The sequence below is a fragment of the Phragmites australis genome, chromosome 9, assembly GCF_958298935.1.
Source record: "Phragmites australis chromosome 9, lpPhrAust1.1, whole genome shotgun sequence".
NCBI lineage: Eukaryota > Viridiplantae > Streptophyta > Magnoliopsida > Poales > Poaceae > Phragmites > Phragmites australis.
In genome coordinates, this window is record NC_084929.1 from 30,872,020 (window position 1) to 30,890,429 (window position 18,410).

The 18,410-nt window shown below is 51.3% G+C and overlaps 1 protein-coding gene and 1 pseudogene across 3 annotated transcripts; both read right to left on the reverse strand.

Moving 5' to 3' along the window:
* Window positions 1–478: 478 nt before the first annotated feature.
* Window positions 479–1,277, reverse strand: LOC133928143 (uncharacterized; annotated as a pseudogene).
* Window positions 1,278–3,164: 1,887 nt separating this feature from the next.
* LOC133929122 (SNF1-related protein kinase regulatory subunit beta-1-like) lies at window positions 3,165–6,521 on the reverse strand. 3 transcript variants are annotated; one of them, XM_062375743.1, is made up of 5 exons: window positions 6,082–6,521; window positions 5,588–5,695; window positions 4,252–4,436; window positions 3,993–4,152; window positions 3,165–3,833 (listed from the first exon to the last, which is right to left on the reverse strand). In XM_062375743.1, exons 1-5 carry the CDS (start codon window positions 6,262–6,264, stop codon window positions 3,516–3,518), a joined length of 954 nt encoding a protein of 317 aa, XP_062231727.1. In that variant the 5' UTR covers window positions 6,265–6,521; the 3' UTR covers window positions 3,165–3,515. The 3 variants fall into 3 exon arrangements, with proteins under 3 accessions (XP_062231727.1, XP_062231726.1, XP_062231728.1); XM_062375742.1 differs by having other exon boundaries at window positions 3,993–4,155; XM_062375744.1 differs by lacking the exon at window positions 5,588–5,695 and having other exon boundaries at window positions 3,993–4,155; window positions 6,082–6,519.
* Between the last annotated feature and the right edge of the window lie 11,889 nt (window positions 6,522–18,410).

Consider the following 18,410-nt stretch of genomic DNA (forward strand, 5'->3'; position numbering starts at 1 on the left):
TGGTTAGTTAAAAATTTTGACGGACGATTTAGCCGTCTGAGATTTACTCAAAAACGCTATAGAAAAGTTTTAACCGGCTAATTTTTCAAGACATAACTAAATTTGGAGTACGATAGTGACTAGTGTAAAAAGGGCATGAGAGAGCATGAAAGGTCTGTTGATATATAATCAACTTTTTGCAAAAAAAATAGGTATACAAATATACACCCTTGTCCTAATGTAATCCCTTCCACTGTTAGGCCCGGTTCTGATATTTTGGTGGCCCAGGGCGAAATTAAAAATGAGACCTCATTATTAAATATAAATCATTCAGATCTAATTTTTTTAATTTACTTTTGGACCGATATACACAGTATACATATATATATGGGGCCTTTGGATTTTGGAGCCCGGGGCGGTCGCACCGCTCGACCCCCTCCGGACCGGCCCTGGCCACTGTCAACAACTAATCTTAAAGAAACCATTCATCCGCTTGATACTATGGTGACACTGGAGGTGCAGCAGGCGTCGTTGGCGGCTCAGCAGGGCTAGGGAGGCATGATCGGCGGAACTGATCGCGCTGTCAACAACATAAACAGGTTCATTAATCTCCTTGCAAGAACGAAATCTGTGGAAATAGATGTACACATGAGAAAGCTGCAACTTACTGGAGCACATGAAGAGCGTTTGCATCGGCAGCACGGTGCCGCACGCGAGCGGGAGGATCGTCATGCGGATCGGGTCGATGGGCTTGGGCGTGAAGCTGTTCATGTCGCCATTCATGCCGTGGCAGAGGCAGATGGGAGCGTCGCTGACGATCGACTTGAGCCCGTCGCAGCGCTCGCCCGGGGGCGTCAGCACACGGTGAGGTTGGTGAGGTAGTCCATGGACGGCACCATTCCCATCAGCGGCGTCATGCACTCCGTCGGCTGGGGCGGCGGAGGCGACGAGCTGCCGCCCAGCATGCCGCCATGGCGAGGTGGAGACCCCGGCAGCGGCGGCAATGGTGGGAACAAGCCGGGGACGCCGGCGATTGGTGGGAACAAGAACGATAGGATTAAGCCTAGGAGGCCGGGCATCGGCGGAGCGCCCGGTAAGCCCGGCGATGTCGATGGATGCTGCACGTCTCCGCCTGCTGGGGCGCCATTGGACGACAATGACTCGGCCACTTCTGGTGCTCCTTGGTTTGCTGCCGTGGGCTTGAATCCTTGGACCCTCGTAGCTTCCGAGAGCGGCAGCGTCGCCGACGTCGCCACGGCGAAGGCGATGAACAGGGCGAAGAACTTGGACAACGCCATCTCCTACGTTGGAATTGGAGGTCTAGGAACTAGGATGGTATCGCGCTTTGGCTGATTTGCGTGGAGGGCGACGTGGGTTGGTTCTCAATATTTATAGTGCTTATGGCGCGAGATAAAGAATTCAAACTTCCTGTAATGAGATCGAGATTGGACTTCTATATATCCTTTACTGCTGCTTCTGATTAATCTGCGTTGGAAGGATTAACGAGTCCAAGGACTTTCAGGCGCTGTCTCTAGTTTCTTTTGCCTGTACGAAAACAAATGATGAAGCGTGCATGGAGTCCTGTCGATCTCAAGAACGTAAAATGTGCACCTTTTTAATCCAGGTAAATACAAATTGTACAGATATACACAATGTTCACTAGACTCTAGACGTAGATAGGCGATCACCGGTGACTAACGTCTAGTCGTCGTCTAGATGCGACGCCAAGCCCTCGACTAAACTGGACGGCCAAGCCCTCGACTAGCGTATAGTCCTCGTCTAGACACGCTAGACAACCGTCTACGCAAACAACTGGATATACATGGTCCAGTCCAGATGATGTAGGAGTACTTTTGTTCGAGTTACTCCTGAACCTCCAAAATTCATTTTTACAAGTAGATGCTGCTTGCAAGCTGCAAGTTTAGACATTGTTGCTTGCAAGAGGCCGGCATTTCTCAAATTGAGAGCCCGGTTCTCTATATCTCAGACGCTGTTGGCGGCGATATGTATAATTTGAAGTTTGCTGCAATAAGATTGGACTCTTACCCGTTACTGCTGCTTCCGATTAATTGGCTTCAAAGAATTAACGACTGATAGTATTCTGATGTTCTGTCAATAGTATCTTCTACCTGTACGAAAGGGAAATTGGAACCAGCCTACAGTCCTGTTGACCTTAAGAACGAGAAATTAGCACCATTTTTTCTACATAGAATTGGATAGATATGCATGTTATAGTCCAGAACAAGTACGCTTTGTGTTAATCACAACTACACTGAATGCATGGGACTCCAGAGTCCTGAACCGCCAAATAAATTTCTGCACGAGTAGGTTCTATTTTCAAATTTCAAGTTTAGACATTGTACCTTGCAAGAATACAATATTTCTGAAATCGAGAGCCTGATGCTGAATCTAAAAAATGTTGGGGTCAATATGTAAATTTGAAAAGTTTGCTGTAATGATATAGGACTCATTTCTTGATTTTTTTTATGGCCATCGGAAGACACCTGAATTTTTCATTAATAAAGGGTGGCAAACCACAGATTACAAGAGCAACACAAGCACGACACATACAACAACAACGCGAACACTAACAAAGACACAAGAGGACATCCGAAAGCATCACATAAAAAGACGAACTCGTTTCTTGAATTGTCCTGGACACTTTTGTTCCGCCTTTTACAAAACAGATTGGGTTGCACATCGACATGGTGTGTATTACCCACTGATTTGTCACGTTGGTCTGGGCCGGCACGGGCTTTGGACGAGCCAGAAACCTGAAATTTTTGTTCTTGGAAAGCTATGGCCAGATCCAGCACAGTCCAATAAGGTTAGGCCTGAAGCCTGGAAGAAACCCAAAAATACTGTTTTTTTTTTAAAAATTGCTAATAAAATATCATTTTACTGTTTTCTGAGTAAATTGCTACCATAATGGAACACTTAGATCCACGGCTCCTGACAAGCAGCTCTTAGTCTGTCTTGGTTTCAGAAGAACAGCTGGGATTTCACTTCTCTTTCTCGCTGTCGCTGTTGAGGCTTTTTTACAAATCCAGGTAGCTTGTGATCGCACAATGTTATCGTCCTTGTATTGTGAGCATCAACATCACAACCTCGATCCTTAAATTTCCTTGTCCTGGTTATCTACGTCTCCAGCAAATCGACAATTCAACTTTATCCATACCAAACAATTGAGTTGCTAACTGGTCGCTGGTCTCAGCATTTGCTTTCTTTCAGCATCTCCACATCACAGAAAAAGACCATATATTTGCACAATTCCATGCCTGACTACTTTCACACCACACAAATTTCCACACTACATGACGCACGCATGGAGAAAGTTTACAGCTCTCTTGTTCCATTTTCTCAAAGAACTCAGGCAACAAGAACCAGTTTATTACCTTCGAAAGGGAAAAGAAAGAACAGCTAGGGGCTCCTGCATTTCCCTTTTGTACAATACTACAATGTCAGCGACACCCCCTTATTCACTTCCATCAGTCCCTAGCCACCGTTCCTTTCATCTTCTTCCATTCACAGCATTGTCACCTCCTCAGTGGTTTGTAGAGCACAAAACTCACATACTTGGATTGAAACCGGTGAGTGACACCGAGGGCGAGCAGCGACTGCGATCCCCACCCTTTCTCGATGAACAGATGGTCGAGGACGACATGCTGTGGCTTTGGAGTTTGTTCGTTAGTGTTATCAGTATCACAAAGGACAGACGTGAGAAGCTGGGGCGGGAGGGTGGGTGGCTCCTTGGCGAATTCCTCGTCTCCCAGGAATTGCAGGTCGTAGCTGTGTTCGGGTGAAGGAGGCGCCTCAAATTCTGCTACGCTGTCGAGACTTTCTGGAACATAATCCTGTTCAAAACAAAGATGTTTTCAGATGAAATGGAGACCACCATTCTGGAGCACCTTTTAGACAGCATAGAGCAAAGTACCCCAGTAATTTGCTTGTTTTTGCTGTTTAGGTTCTCACAAGTTTGAATGCTGAAACAGAAATATATCATCCGTACTGACATGGACATCGAGGAGGTTGGCCACTTGCCCTCTCTCATCAGTTACATGAGGTAGTTCAGGGACATATCTCAGTTCCCCGTCCACAATGATCCGGTAATGATATACTCCGGATGGCAGAACTAACAAGATGGTGTGATCTTTGCCAGACCTCTCGAATGCCCTTCTGAGATTAATATACCGAGTTTAGTATCTAATTCTCAAACTGGGATTAAAAAAGGTTTTTGAAGATGCAAATTCTGATTTTAGGGAAAGCATATACCTTGATGTCCAGTTATCCCATGATCCTTCCAGAAACACCTCAGTTCCTCCTTGATTCCATGCAATCAAAGTTGGAATCCCCTTCTCCTGGGGGTTACTGTTGTTGGGTTCGTCTGAGCCATTTATCGGTGAATGGTTAAAAACGGGAGAAAATTCAGTAGGTCTCTGCAGTGGAGTCACTGGAACCTGCAAGATGCAATTACCTGTCACTTGAAGCAGGACCAGCAATAGTGCCAATAAATGTGACTTATCCCAAATGAAAATGAGTTAAGCAGCATCCTGTGACCAAATATGCTTAGTTAGAGGTAATATATTCCAACTTGTCATGATATGCAGATTTCAGAGCAATCTGAAGCATGAGCCCAAGCATATATCCTCTAGTATTACAGGATCTGAAATAGTCAGTAAATAGTAACGATTTTTTTTAAAAGGAAAGGGTTAACAATGTACAAAACTTTTCATAGGTTAAAATAGAATTGGCGAGAAGAAAGTCAAGTGGTTATGCCTATGTCCATTGGTAGGGGAAAACGAAACATCATAATAAGATGACTCTAGTGCACATTAACAGGAGGCATATATACACTCGTAATAACATGGCTTCAAAGTTACTAAAACACAAGGAGCAAATGCATGACAGCACTGTTGTTACTGTTGTCAGATCAAATCTTTTTTTCAAGAACACGTTGCCAGATCAAATCTGATGTTCATGTTTATTTAATAACCTCTGCTTTATGACACATCTACAATATCAATATCAGCAAATACCTAACTCAAAAACTTTATGCTATTTGAAGTACTAGCCTAAATGCTCCAAGAGCCAGCCATTTTGTCTCTATATAAAATGCAGGTGAAGGGATAATCAACTGACCGCAGTAAAATACTACATGTGCCATTGCATGTCTAATTAGTGTTCAATGACAAGATTATTTTCAAGAACTGTTCCAATCGTGAATCACACTTCTAGAACATGACACCTAACATTGTTTTCCTAGAATGGGGAACCCTCCAAGATGTGCACCAAACTAGCGAACTCTTAGCACACAGTATGTTCTCAAAGAGACCATATGCCCTCGAAACAAGATCAGACAGTAACAATTTTTTAGCAACGTGTGTGTAATCACCGAGGAAGAAAAATGAAAGAATCGACAATACTTGCATCATCTAGTAATTTGTGCCCCACAGCTAAATATCTGACCGAAGGATTAAAAACGTTTTATGTGTGCGATTTGAGAACCAAGGGCCAACTTGTCCACTACAACCGACCCAATCCAAGATTCGGAACTACCAAACCCGTTTGCAGAAACCAGGTGCAGTCAAATCTATCAACTCGTCTTTACCGAAGCCTTTTTGTTGCACTGCCAAGCTCTTTTTCTTTCCTTCCTTTCCTTCCTTTCCTTCTCTTTTCTTTTGCGTGGTGCAGTGCACTGGTAAGTTCCATCTATATCCTGAACATGAAGTTTACTAGATCTGTAAATTGCAGCGTGTGCCATGCATTGCTCCTACAGTAAACATCATGTGGATCTATCTGATGGCTGAGCGACAGCAAAGGATCCACATGAAAGGCGTTCAGTTTCTATCACGAACAAAAAGAAGCAACTCCACAGCGAGCAAAACCAATTTTGACCGCCAAGGAGGAGCACGAAACAATCGAGCACGAATTTTATTTTTGCGAAATTGCTGATCTGCATATAATCGAACCACGTACAGTTCACACAAACAACCAACAAACGAGGCAAAGCAATTTTTATCACGCGAAACCATCACGAACTTCACAAGAGGGTTTCCTCTCTCTGTACTTTTTTTGTTGCCTTTTCGAGTAAGAAATCATCACCTGCGGCGCGAAGAGGTAGGGCACGGGCGGAGGCTGCTCCAGCATCACGGCGTCCGGCGGCGACAACGGCGGCGGTTGCGCGGCGGCGGCCTCCACCGAGCTCGTGCCGCCGTCGGCAGACACCGGCTCCGGCGACGCTGCCATGTGGCCGTTCCCCTCCTCCTTGGCGCTCGCGTTCCCCATGCCCGGATCGCCGCCGCCGAAGCTACTCCCAGCCCCCACCTCCGCTAATCAAGCCCTCGAGTAGTAGAACTCCCACTTCTTGGAACACCGCGCTAATTAAGCAAGAGTTATGGAAAAACAAGCAACTAAGCGGAGGAGCAGGAGGCCATGGCCCGCGAGAGAATGCTACGTGGGTTGGGTTAATTTACGCAGGCGAGCCACCGGCGCTCGGAGTTGCCCAGAGATGGCGCGCGCCGGCGGAGGGGGAAGAAATAGAAGATGGCGACGCACGTGACCCGCACGCCGTCTCACGCGTGTTTAAGGATTTGTTCTTGGATTTTTCTCCGCCGTTGGATCCGACGGGTCGGGCCATCTCGGCCGCCCAGATCGTCCATGCATGCATGTATCGTTGGGGGTAATTACCGGAGTGCCCCTGGCCTTGGATTTAGGGCGTGTTACAGCTTTTTAGATTGGGGATTTAGCGTCTATTTGTTTGTGTTTCTGTATTTATTTTTTAAAAAAAATTGTGTTATTGATTTTTTTAAAAGTTAATTTTAGATTTTAGCTGTTGATTTTTTAATAAATTTTTAGCTTCACAGTATATAAAAATCAGAAAAGCTACCCTTAGTTACCTTCTCAGCTTCTAATTAATTTTTTTAAAACCGTCTTTTGACTTATTTAAAATCTATTTTTCAACAATCCTGTTTATTTGGACTTCGGACTTCTAGCTTCTAGTTTGGACTTTTGACTTGTAGCTTCTGGTAGCAGAAAAGATAGAAGCAGAATACCAAACTAACAAACTCTTAAATAAACTGGATTGTAAAAATTTGAAAGTCTAAAAGCTAAGAATTATATAGCATCTTGGATTTTAAATGGGTAATAGTATCCCTCAGCCTCCATCCGCAGCAGCTCCTTAGCACAGGCGATCACGTTCGCGTACTGCTGGCCGAGCCCCGCGCTGCCTACAGTGTTGGGCGACGCGTCGAGGATACTGCGCCAGTCGGTGGTGGATTTCTGGCCGAACGGCCGCAGGCCGATGATCGGGCACGAGTCGCTCATCGACGGGTGGACGCGGGACAGCCCGTCACGACGCGTGGTCGGCCCCGAAGACGCCTTCGCCTTCGCAAAAGTTCTAGTTTGCTTATAGAGTAACCTCCTTTCCTCCGCAACAACTTCATACGTCGTTCTCTCGTTTTGGGGTTGAAGTAACAAGTCAGATCAGTCGGTCGATCTCTGTAAAATGGACACCGCTACTTCATACGCCGTCGCCATGCCTGCTGCTTCTGGGGCTCTGCTGCTGCTGACGCAGCGCGAGGGTCCCGAGCCGCGCGTCGGTGATGCCGCCGCACCGGCTGGTGGTCTCCGGCTCGTCCACCGCTTGTGCCTCCCAGCTCTTGAAGTTGAGCGACCGCTCGATGCCGCTGCGCACCATCTTGCGGCTCTTGAAGATAGGGATGAAAACGGACAAAAATAGTCGAGAAAATTCTCTAACCATTTTTACTTTCATATTTTTTTTGCCGGACGGAAACGAAAACGGGATAGGCGAGAACGGGAAAAAACAAAAACGATCGGACATAATCGGAGGGTCGAAAACGAACCAATCCAATCGGAAAAATACCGGTATCGGTCGGGATTCGAAAACACAAAATGGAAACACCGACCTACAGAACCATCAAGACATATCAACATGTATAAGTTTAACATTATCTCCAGATAACACTGAATTAATAAATTTAATGAATCAATCTAATCAGCAAGTCTCATTAAAGTAAAAAATGTCATATGATTTTTCGATTCACATGACATATCATTTTTTATTAATATTTGACTCAAACAATATAAGATATGAAGATACAACAACATAAACCTTAGGACTGAGCAGTAGCTCGGTTGGTTCGCTCCAGTGGCAGACTGACAGGGACGATCAGTCGTGAGTTTGATCTCTAGGATCGACCTACGAGCCTCATCGGAGGTTTTTCCTTAGTAGTTAGGGGTATGCACACACGTGCCCATTTAGCGAGAATATATCTGTAACGTGTATGCTTAGGACATGCACGTGTGTGCGTGCGTTAGGCGTGAGTGTGATGTAAGTGAGTTATGTACGTCATGTTTTGTACCCCTCTGAAAAAAAAACTACATAAACTTTAACTCGATACTCGAGTATATAATAAACATAAATGATAAGTCTCAACCAAAGATATAAGTGAGCGTAGGGGTGAAAAGGACGAAAACGGTCGGAAAACCCCCCTGCCGTTTTCACTTTCACATTTTCTCAGCCGAACGGAAACGAAAACAGGATAGACGGGAACGTGAAAAAACGAAAACGGACTGAAAAAAACAGGATACGACACCGGGACGAAACGGGATTTTCCCGTTCCGTTTTCATCCCTACTTGGAGGGGACACATGCGGCGTCGGGGAGGGGGCCAAATAGAATAGAAGGAAGGGAAAAAAGGGACGGTTTGAGAAGAGTAATTACATTAGTGAGTAATTATCTTAATCTTTATTGGTATTTCTATTTTTTTATAATCACAATATGTAAAAAGCTGATGAGGGGCGATGTGTAGATTGTGATAAAAAATAAGGTTTGATTTTGAAAAGCAAGTTGTACAATCTACTAATTTATTTTAGCTTCAATTTTAAAAAGAAATTTTTTAAAATCTTAAACTAAAACAAATATACCTTTGACTAAGAAAGCTTTTGCTAAAGTTGGTTTAGAGAAGGGTACAAGAAGTCAACATTTTGGACCTATAAAGCGACATTTTTTTTCTAGGTCTTGATACCTATCTAGAGTGAAATGTTACATATTAACCGCGAGTAGGGTGGAGCAAGATGAAAGTCAAAGGATTATACTACGTTCATGGTTGGATTAATATGGTGTGGCTAGACTATATACTTTTTCACAAGTTTTATTGGAGCTCTCATAGGTATTCCCTCTGTCTATCTAAGTAAGACATATTTAGAATTAAAAAGTCATCAAAAATAATTTTTGACATTTAATTTCTTTTACGATATATTACCAATTGCTACAAAATTAACATCATATTAAAACATCAATACAAGTATATTGATACAACTTTTATAAACTAAACAGATATATAATTTGACTAATTGTTGATTAAAACTTATAAAATTTGATTTTTATAAATAAAAATACACCTTACATAAATAAAGTGAGAGAGTATTTAGGCCTACACCTAGGGTTGCCCCTAGGCATAAATCCACTCCTGATCGAGAGAAAATTCTTAACGAATAAAAATTACTTAAAGCTCTAATGTACTCGTATATCTTATTTTCTCTATGGGTTTCTAAAATAATATATTTGAAAAGGCAATGTTTATTGTCGGGGGTAATCCATAACAATAATTCTAGTATATCGGAAGGTAGATGTGTTGATCTGCGTTTCCTATATGTGTATATCAAACTAGATTCAAAAGCACTGAGATTTATTTAGGTTTGGACCTCTCCTGGGATAATAGCCCTATGTCCTGTATATTATTTTATGAATTAGGTGAACTTATTACATAATATCCTCTCCCTATAAGCAATATCTTCACCCCTTTATATATCAGGGGCAAAGATGCACAAATAAACAGACCGTACCAAACCCTGTGACAGACCTACCCTTGACGGAGCCAACTACCCCTAACCCATTATGACGTCGGATAGGCATACTTGATCCGCCAGACGCCCAGCGAGAAAGGCCCTCTGGTCGTCTTGCGCATCCTATACCATCACCAAACGTCGTCACGCTCACCCGTCAGACCATCCTGAGACATTAAATGCTACGGGACATGTCACTACAACTCCACACCGCCCCATGACCATGCCTCACCGAAAGCAAGCGCCTGGGGAAGAAAAAACACTCAAGTAGGAAGCATTAAATGATACTTGATTGGTTAGGTAAGGATTTGCTCTGCGACCAGCAAGGGCTGGTCGTAGGATCTTGCTTTGCGAGCAGAGGGCTGGTCGCACGAGCCTCGCCCTGGTCGCACGATGTGAACGTGGTCTTGATAATGCTTGCTGCTGGCTAACACTTGGCGACATGGGACCTACCACATGGGGGCACCCGTTACCTATTACACCGACAGTAGCCCCTAAACTCCCTCGTGGATAAGGAGGACTGAGTGTTTCACCACGGGGGTCTGTGCTCACTGCACGTCACATGATCGTGGACGGGTATGGTCGTACTCCATAGGCCTCAGGTGATCATAAGTTTACCTAGGGAGTGGTTGTTGCATGCCACATAGTTGTGGTCAGGGGAGGTCTGGTCACACCACCTGGGCCCCAGGTGGTTGTAAGTTTGCTCGGAGAGTGGTCGTCAATGCAGCCCACATTAATGATCAACTTAGGAAATCGTATCTCGAGGGGAGGTTAAACATTCGGAGAGAGAGATAAACATGGGAGAGAGAGAAAAGACATGGGAGAGTGAAGCATTAATTATCACCAGGCCCGAGGGAATTTCAGTTTCCCACGCGTGTCCTTTTGAATTTCGCGTGAAGCTGACCCCGCGATGATTGAGACACTGCATTGGCCCTTTAAATTGGAGTACCCATGGCTCCCCATGAATCCTTTCGCCGTCTTCCATTGCCCCCAAGCCTCTTTGCGCTCAGAGCTCTTTATGTCTTTCTCTGTCCTTGCGCTTGTAGCATCTTCCACTGTAATCTGATGGCGTGCACCGGTAGCGATTCCGCCTTCCCCAGATCCAAGTACAACATGACAAGGCTAAAGGCATTGCACAAGGCTGTCCTGCTCACCCGTCGCCTTTCCATAGGGTACCGCGTTGGGGAGGGCATGCCCGCCCCTTTCCAAGGGGAGATTGTGTTGTTTGTCTTGTTCTTCTTAGCAGCCCTCATGCCTTCCTTCTCCGAGTTCTTCACCACCGTCATCTCTTTCTATGACATCTACCACCTCCATCTCAACCCAAACTCTATTCTCATGCTGAGCATTTTTGCTCATCTGTGTGAGAACTTACTCGGGGTTGAGCCATGCCTCGACCTCTTTTGGTTCTTCTACACAGCTCGGTTCGTGACCGGGCTGGCCACCGGGAGCTGCGGGTTCCACCTTCATGATGGCTCCACGGACTCCTACATCGAGGTGGGCCTCAAGTCATCGTGGTCGGGCTGGAGGGAGGATTGGTTTTACCTCGTGGCTGATAATTCCTTGGACAACCTTCACATGCTGAGCGTGCCAACATAGGTCACAGAGAACCGGGGGAATTCGCCTGCGACCACCCCAGATCTACTGACCTTGGCCAAACAGGTTGGCAAGCTTTGAAAGAATGGGCTGACGGGGTTGGACGTCGTTCGCAACTGCATCAAGCGCCGATTGTGTCCCCTGTGGAGGCGAGTGCACCCAACATTTATGTACTCTGAACTAAATGACGAGACCTAGTTGAGCTTCACAGATTACCCTGTCGTCGACTCCCTGGTACCACCCTTTCTTCCAAAAGTGTGCGGCCTCTCACACCTCTTTATTATTTAGATCTTACTAACGATGCTGTTAACTCGCATGTTTGAATCTTAATGCCGGGCTCCCCAAGGAAAGATGGTCCTCCGGTCGGCACCCTTCCACTATATGATATCACCCCTCTAGAGAGAGCATAACGCATGAGGGTAAGATTGACATTTCCAAAATTACCGCCCCCGAGACTTCTTATGATCTGGATTTTCATAGTTGATGCTATTTGCAGGGTTTTCCTAGGGTCGAAGTTTTGCGCCTGGTCATCGACGGGGTTATGAAGGCCTCCGGTCAGGCCGCCCCAGGGAGTGGAGTTCATCGTGATCTCCACCCGAGCACCCAAAAGGGTGTGGCCCCGTCTCCTCCTGATCGATCTAGTCACGCCTCTGCACTTTTGGTCACGAAGGCAGCCAAACAGCCCCAGGCTGGACGTCGACCACAAGTTGAGATCTTGCACGCAATATTGGTCAGCCGAGGAGCGACCAGCCTCTCCTTGAGCTAACCGGGGACCAAACTGCTCGCAGTCAAAAGTCTATCACGGGCGGAGGTACGGCGAGCAGTGACGACCACCAGGGGAGTGATCAGTCACTCCCCGAGCCAGCTAGGTCCAACCAGTCCACTCATCGAGTCTCTGTACAAGGGGAGAAAAAGGCTGGTGGAGGATTTGACTTTCATAGGAGTGTCCAAATGCGCCTGTGGGATGACGTCTACCCACGGCATGACGGTGGATGTGGCCACCCCATCGGGTCAACTCAGTGGTTTCTCGAGGTCGAAAGTTGTGCTCACCCCTCCGACCACACGGTAAGTCCCCCGGTTAGGCATAGACATTTCGAGTTCTTTTCTTGACTCCACAACTTGTTGTCACTACAGGTCCTCCACCCCATCAACGACTCTGGTAGAAACTCCTCCGGTGCCTCAGCCAGACATTCTATCCCTCAAGCCAACTATGGTCCTGATGCCGCTTGAAGTGCTCACTGTGACCCCCACGCCTTCAAAGCTTATCGGGGGGCCTGCTCCAGCCTCCGACATGCTCTCCCTGGTCACCAACCTCTATGCCTCCATCAGCCAGCTGATCGCTGAGAAGGAGGTGGCAATCCGTAGATTCACCAAGTTGGAGAGGCTAGTGGCTGAGGAAAAGGAGGCGAGGTGCGCGCTTCAGGGGGAGAACGCCGCACTTCAACAGGAGAAAAACACATTTCAAGGGGAGAGGGATGTTGTCGGAGGATTAACTCCAGTCGCAAGGATCCCGAGAGACCCCTTTTTAGAGATTCGGCCGGGGGGATGATCCTGAATATGTTCGTCGGAGAAATAAATGGGAATGAATGCAACGGCCGGTGGTGGGGAATGTTGACCTAGTGCAAGAAGAAGTAAATGCATCGGAATTTAGACAGGTTCGGGCCGCACGGGGGCGTAATACCCTACTCCTTTATGGATACTATAACTGTCCTTAAGAAGTCCCTCAAGGATGTTGCTGGTTACAAGAATGTCGGTCTATCTAAGAGCTTGGGGCTCCTTGTTCTTCGGCCGGGACTGGGCTCAGCCTTCCTTACAGTGTTTCTCTTGCACTGTGTTCTTGTCTATCGTTGCCTCTAACCGTCTTCTTTAGCTCTCTTTCTTGTCTCCTATTTTTCGTATCCTATTCCGCTATCTCATCCTTCGTCTCTTGCTTTTGTGCTGCCGGCTGCTTTAAGTACCCGCAGGCAGCAACGTGCCCCGAACGGGAGGAGGGGCACGAGTTCCGAGACGCCATAAATGGAAAGGGCGTCATCATTTCCTCTGGGCGAAGTGACCGGGGGTGGAAAATGCGTCGCACGCCCGGTCATCCGTCACAATAAATGCCCTGGCAACGGGCGCCGTGGAGAGGGCCCACCGAGCAGCCGCAGAGTAGCCCGGCGTGCCCGCCCTGTCTTGTTCCCCTGCCACAGCAGCGCGGCAGACGAAACGTCTTGGTCCTTACGTCGTTATCTGAGACAGGCCGGATGGCACGGGACGGGACCCATGCAATTAATAACCCCACGCCTCTCTGCCAGAACATGGCAGGAACTGACACTAAGCGCGGCGGGAGCAGTTGGAGGTGACAGGCCACGCACTCTCATTAAATGCGGCCTCGGGCCTTTGACTGGTTGACACCTCATCGGTGGACCCCTCGGGGGCCTTTCTGGATCGTCGGGGTACCGAGTGCTAGGGGGTACTGTTCACCTCCCCCGAGCACTCTCTCCCGGGAATGCCTTTCCTTGTCCTTGGGGTACCGAGTGCTCGGGGGGCACTGTTCACCTCCCCGAGCACTCTCTCCCGAGAATGCCTTTCCTTGTCCTCGGGGTACCGAGTGCTCGGGGACACTGTTCACCTCACTGAGCACTCTCTCCTGAGAATGCCTTTCCTTGTCCTCGGGGTACCGAGTGCTCAGGGGTACTGTTCACCTCCCCGAGCACTCTCTCCCGAGCACTCTTGTACGGATCCTCGGGGAACCGAGTGCTCGGGGGCTGCCGCACGCAGCCCCGAGCACTCTCTCCCGGAACTTAGCTCTTCTGGTCGTCGGGGGACTAGGGTGCTTGGGGGTGACCGTACACCTCTTCGAGCACTTTCTTCCCGGTACTTGGATTCCGTGGATCATCAGGGAACTGGGGTACTCGGGGGCCACCGACTGTGGCCCCGAGCGCCTTCTCCCGTGACTTGATCTTTTCTCATCCTACAGGAGAGACCCCGCGGGATGACGCCATGTGGCGGATGGCTGGCCTGGCCTCGGGATTCGGGGACCCCCGGTTCCTGATACACCGATAGTAGCCCCCGGGCCCATCGGCAGGCAATGGCCCAGAGACTGCGGATGAGCCCTTCATCGCGAACGAGGCCAAAGCCGGCGCGGACGCCACGTGGTGAGCTTTTAGAAGGTGGTCCCTTCGGTCTGGGCCTTTGGTACGGCCCAACGGGGAGCCGAATGGACGCGCGTCCACACAACTCCCGAAGGGTATGACAACGGGACGGGCGGTGCATGATGACAGAGCAGGCGGCACGCGCGGCAGCCATGTAAATCGAGGAAAGCCCGGTAACCGCTGACACCGCACGACCTGTGGGATCGCCTGGCGGTTGCGTCGATCGAGGAAACCATCCCGCCGAGTGTGCTGTGGCAGGAGACGTTTGAATTCCCTGGGGTATAAAAGGAGGAGGGGAGCAAACCGCCCTCCTCTTTACGCCATCTCGTGATCCAGCCCCTGCTTTCTTTACGCTCTTGAGCCCTTAGACTCTCCTTAGGCGATCAGAGCACCTTCCCTTCTTCACCGTCCAGATCATCTCCCGCCCCGACGAAATGCCAAGAGTAGGAGGAAGCCGCCGCGACAGGACTCCCGACGGTGTTCTGCCGGAGTCCCACCTGTCGAACGAGGAGGCGGCGGGGAAGATTCGGAAGTTGTTGGTCCCCGAGGGCCAGCAGGGGGCCCTGGTGGTGACGCCGGCGAGCTTCCCGCCGGTGACGACCCGCCCGGGGCGCATCATCCTCTTCACCTCCTTTGTGGCTGCCGGGCTGGTGCCGCCGTTCTCCACGTTCTTCCTTCAAATCCTCGACACCTACGGGATCCAGCTGGTGCACCTGAGCCCCAACTCGGTCGTCATCCTGGCGGTCTTTGCCCACTTCTACGAGATGTTCGTGGGGGTGCCGCCATCGGTGACACTCTTCCGGCATTTCTTCACGCTGCGGTCTGCCGGGAAGAAGAGGGGCTTCTCCACCACGGACATCGCTGGCTGCTGCAGCTTCCGGCTGCGGGACGGCCTGGGGGAGCGATACATTCCCCAGGTGCTGCGAAGCAAGTGGGAGGAATGGCGGCGCGATTGGTTCTACGTCGACGTCGACCCCCACGACCGTCTTACCCTGCCGGTGGTGGCGGCGGAGCCCCAGAAGGCGACCTGGGAGGTATCGCCGCCGACGGACGCGCGGCTGGAGCCGGTCTTGGAGCGCATCGGGTTCCTGCGCGACGCCGGGCTCACCTCGGTGATGGTGGTGGCGGACTTCCTGCGCCGCCGCTTGGTGCCCCTGCGGGAGCGGGCCCGGCCTTGCTGGCTCTACACCGGACCTGAGGACATCACCCAGACCTAGATCAGCGAGGACTGGGACCTGGGCATGCCGGAGTTGAGGGGCATGCTCCGGGTGGTGACCGGGGTGGACGAGCTGAGCTGGGCGGAGCTCCTGTGGAAAGAGATGGCGCTCTGCGCCAATCCTGACTGGGTGGCGATTCAGGCGAAGCTGCCGGAGTTCGACGCGCAGGGGTTGGTCGACCGGCCGAGGCGCCGGAGTCCCGAGGCCACCGAGATCCCCGGGGTGGATGAGGCGGCCGGCGAGGAGGCCGCAAGTGGTCCGGCGCAGACTGGTGGCCCGGGCGCCGCGAGCGGTGAGCCACAGGCCAGCAGTAGGGTGGAGCAGCCGCCGCACCGGAGGAGGAGGCACCGCTAGCAGCGGGGCGGCGCCGGCGCCAGAGGACCGGGGGAAGCACCCCCGGCTCTTTATTCCTATGCCGGAGTCCCCGCCGTCGCCGTTGCCAGGCGAGGGGGGAAGCCGGGACGGCCAGTCGTCCAGCGCGGGGCCGTTGGCGGGGGCGGCATCTGCGGTTCTGGAACCGCACCTTGGTCTGCTTGGGCCCGACTCGGCGCCCAGAGACCACGCGGCGGCCCCGCAGAACCCCCGGCGGAAGGGAAGGAGGGAGGACTCCGGGCCAACACCATCGAGCCCGTTATTCAGGATTCCGGCAGCAAGGTGGCAGTACCGAAGACCCACAACCACGTAAGTTTCGTCCTCCATTCTTTCTTGGGCGTGCTTTGCCTGGACTAAGTTTTGAATTTTGGTCTCATTCTTCTCCTGCGGCGGACGCGGCGGCGGAGCCGGGGCCAGCGGATGCGGCGGTCGAGACAGAGACGCAGCCGCCGCCCGAGCGTTCGGCGCCGTCCGAGCCCGCCCTGAGCGCGCTGAGCGCGGGGCAGGTGATCGCGTGGCAGTTTTCGGGGATCCCGAGCCCCCCGGGGGAGGCTCGCAGGGGACCCAGCGCCCAGCCGCCGCCCAGCCAACCCGCCGAACCTCTCCCGGTCGTGCTTGGGAGCGCCCGGGAGGTGACCGGGCGGCTGGAGGCGACCGTAGCGGAGGAGATGGCGCAGCGAGAGGCAGAGCGCGCCACTCTGGCCACGGAGAGAGCGCATCTCACTGCGGCTTGGTGCGTTTTTGACTCCCGCCTTGCCGCGGCGCGCGCCGCCAACGAGGACGAGCATCGCGCCATGGAGGAGGGCCGGAAGGCCTTGGAGGAGGCCCGTGCGGAGGTCGCGCAGGAGCGGAAGAGTCTGGAGGACACCAGCGCGGAGGTCGCGCGGGAGCGGGAAGACGCTGCCCGCCTGGCCCAGGCATCTCGGCAGCAGGCTGCCGAGGCCCTTGCCAGGGAGAGGCAGGCGCAGGAGCGGGAGGAGGCGGTGGCGAACCGCGAGAGGGCAGTAGAGGCCTTCCAAGCCGACCTAGCTCGCCAGAAAGGCGAAGTCGACCGAACCCGCGGCGAGCTCCAATACTGGGCGGAGGAACTCCAGCACGTCGCGATCCGGGAGATCGACGCCAGGATAACGGCGGCAGACTTGGGCGCCTAGGAGGATTTGCTGGCCCACCGGGAGGCAGAGGCTGCCGAGGCGGCGGCGGCCGCTGCTGCTAGGGAGGAGCGGGTCGCCAAGTCCGAGGCGGAGCTGGCTGCCCGCGAGCAGGCCCTGTCTGTCCTGGCGGGGCAGGTGAAGCTGGCTGCGGGCCAGGCACACGGCGCTTGCTCTGCCGGTGCAGCCAGGGGACAGGGGCTCGAGGAGCGGCTGCGGACTGCGACGGAGGAGCTCGAGGCCGCCTCGGTCGAACGGGCCAGCCTGCAGCTGATGTTAGAGGACACCCTCCAGCGGATGCAGTGGTCCGTGATGGTGGTCGGACTCGGGCAACTTCTCGTGGAGAAGAAGGGGGGAGGCCCTGGCCGGTACGTCCTAGGCTTCCAGAAGGTCTGCGAGCGCCTCGAGGCACTGCCCTGGGCCGTCCAGGAACTCGCCGCCCGGGAGGGGCGTGGCTTGGCCCAAGCAGTGGCCGAACAAGTCCTAGCTTGCTACCGGAGCCGGGACCCGAGCTTTCCGCTGGAGCCAGCTCAGGAAGGGGTGGTTGAAGCCGAGGAGGAGGGCGCCCGGGAGGCAGTTCGGAGCTCCGCCGCCGCGGTGGCGGCCGGTTTCAAGTGGGAGGCACCGCCGCCCCCAGTCCCGAGGAGCGGCAACGAAGGCTCCGACTCCGACTCCGACTAGGCTTTTGTAGTAATTTTTTCTTCTTCTTTTCTTTTTGACTTGATGTAAATATGGGAGTGATCCTTCAGAACAACTATCCTTTTTTTGAATATAATGGAAGCCTTTCTTTGGGGTCGCAACTCTAGTATTCTTCTGAGTGCTTAGTGTAGTTTCCTCTGTTTTCACTTGATGCCCCGAGGAGTACTCAGTCGGACCGACCCCGACCTTTCCTTCCCCGAGAACGAAGTTGCCCCGACCGTCCTTCTCGGTGCGTTCAGCCCCCGAGCCCTCGCGAGTCCTTATTGGCTAAGTCAAAAGACAAAGGCATGAACTTCTTTGGTCGGGAGATAGATCGATCCAGCACGGAGCACGCCATGACCGGTGAACACTTTTCCACCTTGCGACAACTCAGTGAGCAGACTGGAGACACACGCGGGCGGG